At 32.4% G+C, this 12690-nt stretch overlaps 1 protein-coding gene across 4 annotated transcripts in view; it reads left to right on the top strand.

Annotated features, from left to right (window-relative positions):
- The window catches only part of LOC143249153 (metal cation symporter ZIP8-like), a 54985-nt gene that overhangs the window by 31478 nt on the left and 10817 nt on the right, over positions 1-12690 (top strand). For all 4 annotated transcript variants that reach the window (XM_076498564.1, XM_076498561.1, XM_076498566.1 and 1 more), the window contains 3 exons: positions 4508-4677; positions 5955-6116; positions 9059-9151. In XM_076498564.1, the coding sequence (XP_076354679.1) occupies positions 4508-4677; positions 5955-6116; positions 9059-9151 (425 nt within the window). The remainder of the gene's footprint in view (positions 1-4507; positions 4678-5954; positions 6117-9058; positions 9152-12690) is intronic.

The raw sequence follows: 12690 nt of genomic DNA, 5'->3' as shown, positions 1-12690 counted from the left end.
GCTCCCTGACATTCAGACGTCGATTTGCCCGCACCAGGGTGTTGATTTTGTCGACGTGTGGGTCGTCAGTTGACGTGGAAGGACGTCCAGGACGCTCATCATCCTTAAAACGTTCATGCCACTTGAAACATGCCGTACGATTCATAGCAACATCACCGTAAGCCGTGTTAAGCATAGCAAAAGTTTCAGTCGCAGATTTTCCATGTTTAACACAAAATTTTACAGCAAGTCGTTGCTCCTTCAGGTCATTCATTCTGAAATCCGCCAAACGAAAAAATCGCACTTCACTTAAAACCGCGTAGCTAATACACAAATGAAGATAGTTGCAATCGGGAAATAGCGTCGTAATCAGCTGATCTGTGCGAACCTAGCGAGACTAAGCGGATTCCCCTGGAACCAACTGGAGCCGCGCAATTCAAACAGTCCGCGTATTTTTTGAACAGCCCTCTTACTTATTTTTAATACATTGTGTTTAAGAATAAATCCCAACCGCATTGAATTTTACTATTGAAGTACATAAACAAATACAATTTGTGTGAGCATAAAAAACTTGTGAATTACTGCTATGTAGCATCAGTAATTTTCTTTGTTTCTTCAAGTTGCATTGACCTTACAATGATACACTTTAACATGTATGATACTTTACACTTATTTTTCATTCTATTTGTTTAGTGTTCATTGCGTTTCTATTTTGTTTTTTCCCGTGTATTTAACGTTAAGATTGATGGCTTATAACTTTAAAATTTGGTGTGCAGTCATCAGATCAGACGTGTGTTTTTCATAACACGTGTTACGTCATTCCTCAGGGTTTTATATTGGTTGGGATTGTTTATTTTATAGTTTGCATTGTATACGTTTCCCTATCGTGAATAGTTGAATAGACCGCGCACCTATCCATGAGAAGGGATTACACGTCTGTCAACCTCAGGGGTGGGAAGTAGTAGAGACGGTGACGTCATAGGTCCACCATGGTGGAACCATAGGATGCGTTTCCAGGGCCACACGAAATGTATCGACATTTTTCAATATGATTAAATTTAATAAAATTAGTTTAAAACGCTAATTCATTAGTTCTACATTTAATTAGATTTCTATGGCCGTTTATATGTAAACCATCTTGGAAAGGGCTCTTATTTATGTAGTGTGCAATAATTTAAAATTTACTGTTTCACTAGTTTAATCAAGTGATTAGTTCAAACATTTTAAATAACATGATTATGATAAAAATATTCTGAACACAATATTTCTTTCTAAGACTATTAATTTTCTTAAGATAAGGATTTTGCAATCTGATCCACATTAAAAGACATGTACCAGGGATAGATTTACTTTAAAACGTTTTACAACTAAAACATGATCAAACATATCATTACTATCTTTGTGAGATGTGATTTAAGACAGGAGTTTTCGTTTCGACACATACCAACAACGACAATAAACATAATATATACAATAGTTTCCTCACATGCACACAGACTGATATACATGAAAACGTATTTTATAGATACAACCACGCTTCATAACAATCAGCAAAGAATAATTTTCAACATATATGAGATTTCATTGTATCGTGATGGTATGTTTGTTTGTTTTGAATTTCGCGCAAAGCTACTCGAGGGCTATCTGCACTAGCCGTCCCTAATTTAGCAGTATAAGACTAGAAGGAAAGCAGCTAGTCATCACCACCCACCGCCAATTCTTGCGCTACTCTTTTATCAACGAATAGTGGGATTGACCGTCACATTATAACGCTCCCACGGCTGTAAGGGCGAGCAACTTTGGTGCGACCGGGATTCGAACCCGCGACCCTCGGATTACGAGTCAAACGCCTTAACACACTTGGCCATGCCGGACCGCATAATGAATAGTATGAGTAGTGTAGTTTTTATTTGAATTATCTCACGTTATCTTTTTCAAAAGAAAAAATATATTTTGAAACAGTATTAAAGTTACACCTAATAATCAATGCATTTTACTTTCATGGCATACATTTATAATTTCTATTTCTAGAGCTATTTAGTGTTACAAATACATTTAACACGCTTAACATCTTTAGTGTTTTTATAAATATTGAGCAGTTTATAGTTTTCTTTTACGTTTTTATTCAAATTTTGAAAAGGATGCAAAACCTCTTATTTCAAGTTGTTAACTATTATAGCATAAAAATAAACTTTGTAGTGAAACATCTTACTACGTACTAAATGTGATTAATCATTGTTATAAAATAACAACACGTACCATTTTTTACGAGACTGAGCTTTCTTCTACGTTGGAGATGTAACTGATATCACTGACTCGTTCAAAACAACATTGTCAAGTTGGATACACAAAGTTGAATGTGTCACGTGGTCACATGTGGAAGGATAAAGAGAGAGAAAGATTATTGTCATACATGACAAACATTAGTTGTGAGTTGGCCAGGTCTATTTCGTATAAAATAAAAGTCACTTATAATACATTATAACTATTTGTGTATTTACATTGTATTTAAAATTTAAAATCAAATGTTTCAACTGTGCATAATCATATTTTCTACAAAAATTTAATGTTCATCATAATTTAAATAGAAATTTCAAAATCAGTTCTATGACTTTACTTTTTTTTATTAAATTGGGTCTTATGAAACAATTTGTCACAGCTCTTGATAAGGGGTCTACAGCCTTCAAGTACCTTCGAGACTTCTTCTCTAAGCTGTCTGGGGCAAAGGTCAAAGCTAGTGTCTTTGTTGGACCACAAATAAAAAAGATCTTGGAGTGCAGAGAATTCCCCAAGAAGTTCAGAAGGAAGGAAAAAAGCTTGGGGCAACTTGGTCACAGTGTTTCGTGGCTTTTTCAACAACCACAAGGCCGAAAATTATGTGAAACTGGTTGAGACTCTGGTGTAGAACTACGATAAAATGGACTGCAGGATGTCCCTGAAAGTCCACATCCTTGATGCTCAATTTGATAATTTCAAGGAGAACATGAGGGCATATTCAGAGGAGCAAGTCGGGCGCTTCCATCAAAATACACTGGACTTTGAATGCCGTTACCAAGGAGCGTATAACGAAAACATGAGAAACTATATTTGGGGGCTGATACGTGAAAGTGATTTACATTACAGTCACAAATCTAAAAAAAACTGCTCACTTCTAAACATTTTTGTATTAATTTAGTATAAATACATGTAAATCTTGATTCATATGTTTTATTCAGACCTTTTTAAATGAAAATTCGCAAATTTGCCTGTTTTTACACAGAAAATAAGTTAATTTCTAAATTTCATTATCCAGGTTACGAAAGCAAAGTTTGAAGGGAATAATGGCCATTTTCTGTACTTTTACAACATAAGTAATTAAGAAATAACACATACTATCCAGGAACAAAATTTGTGCTACATAGTGTTATTTCTCAATATTTGAGACGACGTTTCAGTTAGCCCAAAATTATTGCATTCTTTGTACACAATACTGTGTTTGACATACAACAAATGGTCAGATGTTCAGACTGTATCACTCGTGTTAGAATATTCTTGAAGATTAAAGATCTATTTAATTCTAATTTATGATATTTACATAAATATGTGAAATGATTGAGATTTCATTATACGACACAATGAACTCTGTACTCTAATGGTAACAGTTAGTTGTTTCTACATAATGTTGAGAAACTGATTCTTATATGACACAGTAGTATATATATTTTTGTAAATCCGCCCTTAATAGACGTGCCTTTTTATATAGATTAGATTGCAAAATCTTTATCATAAGAAAATTAATAGTCTTAAAAAGAAATATTTTGTTCAGAACATTTTTCTTACAATTATGCTATCGAAAATCTTTGAAATTATAGTTTAAGTTAAACTAGTGAAAGAGTAATTTCTAAATTATTGCATGATATTTAATAAGGCATTTCCCCAGATGATTTACATATAAATGGTCAGGAAATGTAATTAGATATAGAACTAATGAATTAGTGTTTTAAACCAACTGTATTAAATCTAGTCATGGTGAGAGGCGATACCTTTCGTGTGCCGTAGCAAAACCCTCTCCAGTTCCACTAAGTGAAACTATAACGTCATGTTCGCCTAGCAACGCACCCTATGGTTCTACTTCGTGGAATCATGACGTCATAATCTCTACCCTTCCCCTGAGGTCGGCACACGTGTAATGCCTTCAAAGGACAAGGTTCACAGTCGTCCTGACTACTATCGTATATTAAATTTTCCTTGCCGAAGGGGTTTTAACCTTCTTTATTTCTTGTGTACTAGTAATAAAATACAATTTTTTCCATGATTGCCTTCGCTGTGTGATTTTAGTCATTTAAACAAAATTTTAGTTACACACCTTTATCCATTAATTTAATATTAACTTCAAAACTGTAAACAAAGTTTCTGTATTAGATTTTTCTTTCTGTTAATGACATTTATGTTAAGATTTGTGTAACATAACTTAATCTTACTTTGGTAATTACTGACACTTTCATTTTTTTAGTATAATGTTTTACGTCTGATTTGGATTTATTCACAGTTTATGGCTACAGTTCCATCTCGGTGCTGCTTATCAGCCTGTGTTCGGTGGCAGGTATTATATTGGTTCCGATATTAGCCAAGGAAGCTTATTATTACGTCATGATGTGCTTCATTGGTCTTTCTTTTGGAACAATGATAGGGGACTCTCTTTTACATCTGATACCTCAGGTAAAATACTTTAAGAATAGAAAATATTCCACAAAATATGTGATTTCTATTCATTTTTTGTATAATTACAAAATATTTTGTGATCTTTTATCGTCTGTTTAAAAGAAAAAAGTGAAAAAAATTGTTTTGAAAATAATTCATAATACATGTATAAAGTGTTATTATGCATTATAGCTTTAAAGCTATCTAACATTTCCTGCGTGTCGTCCACGCCTATTTTTTCTAACATCAGTTAAGTTATATTGCACCTGTTTCAAAGATATTTATTATCACAAATAAAAAATGCCATCATAAAAACATTGTTCTAAACATATCAGTTTTTTTGAACCAGGTACCACATTGAAAACCTTTTTGTTATTTTTTATTGCTTTTTGCCATGTATTTATTATTATTATTATAAATATTTCATTTTAATACTTTACTAATTAATTTATTAATATTGTAAATAGCTATTACTTTAAAATTTGTTTGTTTTCGATAAGTGTCTTAGTTAAAAAATGACATTGGTTTTAAAAACGGACTTTGAATGAAAAAATTCCACTCATAATTTTCCAAATTTCCACATACTACTAAAGAAATGACTAATTTTCAAACTTCTGTTTTTATATAAACAAAGTAACTTTTTCATGCAACAAGGATTAACAGTATACGTTAATCAAAACTAGTTTTAAAGTTTTCTCTTTATCTGTTTTTAATTAGGTGTATTTTCGCTATTCTTAAATGCTTTCTTGCAATTTTATTAATATTAATAGTAATTGTGAAGTGTTATTGAAATTAAAGCTGAAAGGAATGATTGATTACAGGTTAAAAGCACTATAAAATGTATCTTTCTGACATTTAAATATCAAAAAGTGAACGTAGTGGCAAATATATGTGTATTTAAGTAAGCTACTATAAATATTCTCAAAAAATGCTAATACTTATACAAAATTAAATAAGTCATTCTGTAAAAAAACGATTTAGTGATACAAAATATTTTATTTGTGTTTTGCATGATAATATATTACTTTTAACCAAACACAGAGACTTTTTGTCCGTTTTCCAATTTGTACGTGTTTGGACTCCTTGTAAATTTCATCATAGTTATGCCAGTATGTAGACTTTTGCTTCCATATGAATACTCGTTATACTTGTGATATTGCTAGGAACTTATGATGTGAAATAGTATTAATGAACAGGTTATTATTATTTTAAACAGTCATTATCATATCAAAACTTAGTATTGTTTAAATATATATTTTATCTTAAAGGCTGACTCTTATGTCATTTTTCAACAGGCTCTTGGGCTTCATTCACACGACGAAGGTCACGATCATGAAAAAACTCTAACATTAGAAGATATCCCTTTCTACCTGTGGCGTCAACTTGGTATTTTAGGAGCTATTTACTTTCTCTTTCTCTTCGAAACTATTCTGGAAGCTTTTTCTAAAAAGGATAATGTAAGTTTGAAATCTAGGTGATTAGAAATTGTAAAATGATTACTAAGTATATTTTAATGTGCGATACCTCAACTTTTTGCATAAACGTTGGAAGTTACAAAGCTAATAAATTGTCAGCAAATACAGTGTATTTCAAAATAAAATAAGTCATGAAGTCAGTAGAACGTATCATATTTCCCGACAGACACTTGTTTATTTCTTCCAATTTACAATTTTAGCTGGTCAACCTCAATTTTTATAATTCAAGTGGAATTTCGAAATGTATGTTTTAGGGAATACTCTGTTATATTAGTTAACAACCATGAGGATTGAAACTAGGAATTTAATTTTAATTACAAACTCAATCAATACAGGTTTTCTGTAAGAAATTAATATCTTGTCGGTATTTCAATGAAAACATCTATTGCAAACAACTCGCATGAGGCATTAACTGCTAGCATACCATTGCTAACTGACTTCCAATAGCGAAAGTACAATTATAGCAAGAAATAAAACATACAACCATAGGCTAACACCAAAAACAAGCTCATGCCGTGAAGATGACTTCAGGAAACAGGTTGTACAACACAATCCATGCGAATACCAGCTGGCGTCAGGAAACAAAGGCGTACAATGGTTGGCCAATATTCGACTCCATACAGCTCCAGGACCCAAAACTAATACGACGATCAACTAAAAGTTTACAATAAACGCTAGTGACTTTGAATACCAGTTCAGTTCAAAAGCTGTATAATGATTAGTAAGTACCATTATAAGGTAATAAAACATATGTAAAGATCAGTTTACATAAGAAATCAGCAGAACTGTGCCTCTTAGAACCTGAACCGCAATTGTACGATAATGAAGAACGTAAAAGACATCTCGATTTCAAACATTTATTACACTATGGTCATATAACTGACGAAGACATATCTTACACTCCCCATTTCAAGAGACGTTAGAACATAAACAAGTAATTCATATTAGAGAAAAAAACATACAACATTAGCTCAACTCTGTGACAATAGAATCTATACACGACCAACTACTTCAGAAAATCTACGTAAAACCAGCTAAAATCAGACAATACAACCTACAGCACGACCAACTCGTACAGGAAAAAGGATAACAATTAGCTCAATACAGATCACAGAACCTACAGAACAATTAACTTGCATCAGGAAGAAACTACACAAAATCTAAGTAATTCGTTCAACAGAACCTACAATACGACTACCAACCCGCATGAGGGGAAAACAACGAAACCATCGAAACTCTGACGAAGAAAATCATATAACAAATCAGCTCGCATCGGGAAACTACACAACAGAACCTAGCGAACAAATAACTTACTTGAGAGAATAAAACCTAGACAATAGTTAGATAAAATACGCTGAAAGATCCTTTTATCAAATGTTCAGATTTAATTTCTTTTCTGCTGAAAACAAAAATACCACCTATATTTTTGCTGTACAAATTATGAAAATGGAGTGAAGCCAGTGAACTGTTTTTGTTAAAATTCGTAGCTTCCCTAAAGATTTAATTTTTGGTTTTGTTATTATTAAATACGAAGCTATGGAATGGGCTGCGTGTTTCCCACCATGGATCGAAACCTGACTTTTAGCATTGTAAGCCTGCAGACATATTGCTGAGTTAGAGAGATAAGGTTTAATGTAATATAATTTTAACACAGAGTCACACAGTTTTGTAAAGAACAGCTATTGAGACGAGATGGAAATAGAAATAGGTTTTTAATAATTTTATTACGACTACATCAGTTTACGGTTTATGGCTGTCGTTTGAAGCAGTTTTCCTGTCATCTTAACTTGCCGCAACAGCCAAAGTTGTTTGAGCTGCAAGGAATAAAACTGTGTTCGAAGAGGATTTACTCGTTGTTTTGTAATGTTGGAAGAGATTTGTGATGCTTGAATGAGATGGTCTTGGAATAGGTTTCATTGTATTTTTGTTCTTGCTTCTTTTTTTTTCTTGTGCTGTGAGTTTTCTAAGTCAGTTTCTTTGAAAAAGCTAACAACTGCATAAATAATCATACTGGTATTAAATTTGTTTAGTAAGTACCATTAAGTTTTAAAATATGGTAATTTTAGCTATCTGTGTACACTTAACAATAAATGGCTGCTGGCCGGCGTTGTATTTTTTTCACGAAAGAAACTGCAAATCAAACAATCAATGAATCAATAGCTTGGGAAACTACTAGAACTAGACATGATGAGTTTGATCAAAAAATTGCTGTAAAATAACTTGAGAATGTTTTGGACTATCTTGAGCAACTCTGAGATGCTTGTGAAACTTGTTAACTTGTTGAATTATCTGTACATTTAGTTCAAATTCAACAGTGCTTATAGAATGAGCTAAAACCATACATTTTAGTATGTACGGTTGATTGTTGTATGTGGCCCGGCAAGGCCAGGTAGGTTAAGGCACTCGACGCGTAATCTGTGGGTCGCGGGTTTGAAACCCCCTCGCACCAAACATGCTCGCCTTTTCAGCAGTGAGGGCGTTATAATGTCACAGTCAATCCCATTATTCGTTGGTAAAAGAGTAGCCAAAGAGTTGGCGGTGGGTGGTGATGACTAACTGCCTTCCCTCTAGTCTTACTCTGCTAAATTATGGACGGCTAGCACAGATAGCCCTCGTGTAGCTTTGCGCGAAATTCATAAAACAAACAATCGTGGTATGTTTCTGTTTACTAATTTCACTAAATCATAGCAATGGCTTTGCTGATAAAAGAAATTCATTATTTTAATATTCCATAAACGATCAAAAGATGTTTAATTCACTAGAATGGTTTCAGATAATTCTGTTTTAAGAAAACGCTTATAATAGCGAAAGGAAAGAATCGGATAATTTTGCACGTGATGGAAACCAAGTTTGATTCCTTCCAATGCGAAACATTTGAATTATCAATAGACAGTGTTTGAAAATTATTCTTTCTCTCCAAACAGGACAACCATGGTCATAGTCATGTACCCGAACCTTTTTCAAACCAAATAATAATGAAACCTGTAGTAGCAAAGACAGAATCTGTGATCGAATTGGTGAGTTACTAACAGCAATTTTTGTAGATTTTTTTTCAGAAACTATCAAACACTTGGCAAAATATTTAGATTACGATTGAGACAGTATATTTAAGTGATTCAAAATGTCCAGTAATGAAATGAAAGTCCGAATCTTAGCTTCTTCTTTAATTTTTAACTGATTTGATTATTTGTGTATGTTTTACGTTGCCACACATCCACGATATCAGTTTAATGGGTATACCTGTTATATTCTGATGTAAAAGAAAATTACAATAGAAAAATAATAGCAAAATAATTAAAATTTTGTTATTTCAAATACAAAACGTTTAAGAACACACATAAATATATCCGATTATTAAATATCACCTCAGTAATTTTTAGTTTAATTGAACAAGTTTCATACAATGTTAAAAGTCAAATAAGAGTACAGAATAGTTGGATGCTCTCTTTTGATGGTTCTGGGCAACATTTATTAAAATCTTCTACAACTGTAATTAGTTTTGAAATTCTTAGTGGACTCATGCCAGTGGGGATGTGGTCAAACAAAAATATTATGATAATAACAGTCAGTGAAAGCAAGTTAATTACAGTAACTTAATCTAAAGAGCATCAAACACGAGAACTAATGTTTATGTATAAGTGTGTGTGTATATATATATATATATAATATAATGATCTATGTATATCTATATCATTCTTATTTTATTATTTGTATTTTTTACACTATTACACTACATCATTTTTATTTACAAAATGTTTTATTAATTATTTTGTGACGTTATTCACCTGAATGAAAATCATTGTATTTCTATGAATATGTGTAATGAAATTTAATATTATGTGAATTTTTTTTACTCTTTCTCTTCTAACATAAATACTCCAAATGTATAGTGTACAAAGCATTTATTATTATACAATTCTTTTTAATAAAACAACAAGAAATCAGGTTATTTTCTAAATCAAATAATGCTGTTTTCATTTCATTACAGAAATTTTACTTTTATTTGTTAGTCCAAGAGTTACTGTTCAATAGAGATCTAGAAATCGAAATAATTCGTTTCTCCTTCTGGCAAGGTTTGATTGTTTATGCTATAGAAACATCTTTCGAGTTAAAACCTGAGTGGCAGTACAGACATTGAGATGGGCATAAAATAGTAGTATCTCTCTCTATAACACATACCAAAACTTTCAGCTAGACACTTCTGTTTTCAACATGTCCTACATAGTAGCCATAAAACTAGCAACCGATAACTAAATCGTTAGGAAAGCTAACATTATTTTTCTAAAGAACATAATAAAACAAACTTTTATGCCCATTTCTTTCGTCTCTTGTTAAAATATGCAAATATTTGGTTGATATAGGACAATATGTAGAGTCTATATAGAACCTCTATTTTTCACTTTCGAATGTTATTTCAGGTTCATAAAATTGACATATTTTTAAAAATGCATAGATATGAGTGGAACCTTTGTTACTGCATGACAATAAGTAGTTCTGAACGCATCGTAAAATAAAGAAAAGTTTAACGTTTTATGAAGGTGATGTTAATAATTGCTGATTAATATTGCAATAAAGTGCAATACGTTCATATTTCTAAGAAAAATCTATCTCTCTGTAAATGCAATGACTCTTAATTGCTGTCTTCTCTTCTAATCTTACATTAGCATAATGTCAATTGTATTTACATATGACAGTGTATTACAGTGGTCCTCCTATGAAACAGTGATAAGTCTTCAGATTTAAAATCCTAAAATCAGTGTGGTTTTGCTATAAGATAAACACATACACGTACTACAGTACAAATTGCCAGTTGTTTTATCTTCTCTCTTAACCCTCAACAGAAACACAAATTATGAGCTTAAAGATAGCATGCTGGTCGTAAATAAACCACACATTCCCTATACGTCGCCTCCCGCTAGTACAGCGGTATGTCTCCGGATTTACAACGCTACAATCAGGGGTTCGATTCCCCTCGGGGGGCTGAGCAGATAGCCCGATGTGGCTTTGCTATAAGAAAAACACACAAAACACAAACACCCTATACGTAACAGAAGTTGAGACATTGTATCCTAGTAGATTTCTTTATGTAACATAGATATTTGGTTCTTTTGATGTGTGGAATGGCAAAGTCATCAGATAGAGGAAGTTTGTTACCACACAAGTTTTTCTGTGTTCTAAATAGTTTGTACTGAGGAGAAATTAAGCTATATCATCTTTCACCATAAAACAAATATTTGGCATCTTCCTTACTATTACTTATCTATAACCAGAAGTTATAGATGGATATGACTAAAAATGACTCAAGTTTGCTACAGAGTTAAAATTGCTTTGCAATACATGAAATGCTTTTTCATTTCTATGCCTAAAAGGCTGTTTGTGATGACACATCCAGAAACTGTATATAGGATCGTTAGTAGAATACACACCTTTAAAACAAAGTTAGCTGTTGTGCTGTGTACAGGAATGAACTTCCTAATGTTTGTAACCACAGTTCATCCACGTTCAAGGCAGCAAAGTGGACACAGCATCAAACTGTAATAACTGCTCTAGACATAATATTATCCGATGTTTGTTTCTAATAAAAGAATGTTAAAAGTGTTTAAAAGGATCAAGGTTTGGCTGTAACTTAGGTCATGATCAGATTAAAACGATGGAACCATCTTCTGGCCTGTACGTGTAATCTTGATGAATTTTTCATCATAGTACCAAGATAAATTACCTAGGAAGCTGTGAGATTCTCTAGAATTCTTGTACTTCAATGATAATAAAATTTTTTAAATAAGTTGGGTTTACCTTTGGTACTTCAGATAAAATGCTTCGCACGTACTGATAATTTTGTATCTCTTCTTTTGAACTGAATCATTATGACTTCGTACATCTTTACTTCGAGCTTTGATTAAAAATGCCATATCTGTCGCGTAGAATATGGATTTTATCTGTAGTCTTAACTCTACAAAGCATTTGCTATTAAATTACAGAGATTACTATATATCACCTTCTTTCCTTGTTCATCATTTGTATGAGTGCCAGTACATTAATAACGTATGCTGACTTCTTTTCTGTGTTTGAAATTCATTTTATGTTAAGCTCTTTTAATATGGCGCTCTTTGTGGGGTTCCAAATAATCAAATAAGTGAGATTGATTAGTATTGTCTTCGAGGTTGATATTAAAATAAATTTGGGGAAAATATGTGTAATACCGTATTAAATTCGTGAAGTGTCGCACATCACTAATAGTTATAATGAATAAATATGGAACGTATATGATAAGATGTATTTTACCCATATATTTATGTTATATATATATTTGCCAAGAGTCATAGAAATAGTCGCAATATTTTACTTACGTTTTCTAAACATGACATCTGGCCATCTTATGCCTACCTAGAAATATGTACTGCCACTTTTGCAATAACTTACTACGTCAGTACTACAAGTTAGTACACTTAAACCTTTGCTAGTCGGAGAAGTAAACAGAAGTTATTTTTGGCCGTTAGTTCCTGGAAAATAAAACCCTATTGGCCATATAATCATGCTTTCGTTAAGTCTTAACTTT

This window comes from Tachypleus tridentatus, chromosome 4 (assembly GCF_004210375.1).
Source record: "Tachypleus tridentatus isolate NWPU-2018 chromosome 4, ASM421037v1, whole genome shotgun sequence".
In the NCBI taxonomy this organism is placed as follows: Eukaryota; Metazoa; Arthropoda; class Merostomata; order Xiphosura; family Limulidae; genus Tachypleus; species Tachypleus tridentatus.
Note: the sequence above shows the minus strand (reverse complement) of the source record. Positions and strands in the feature narration are given on the sequence as shown.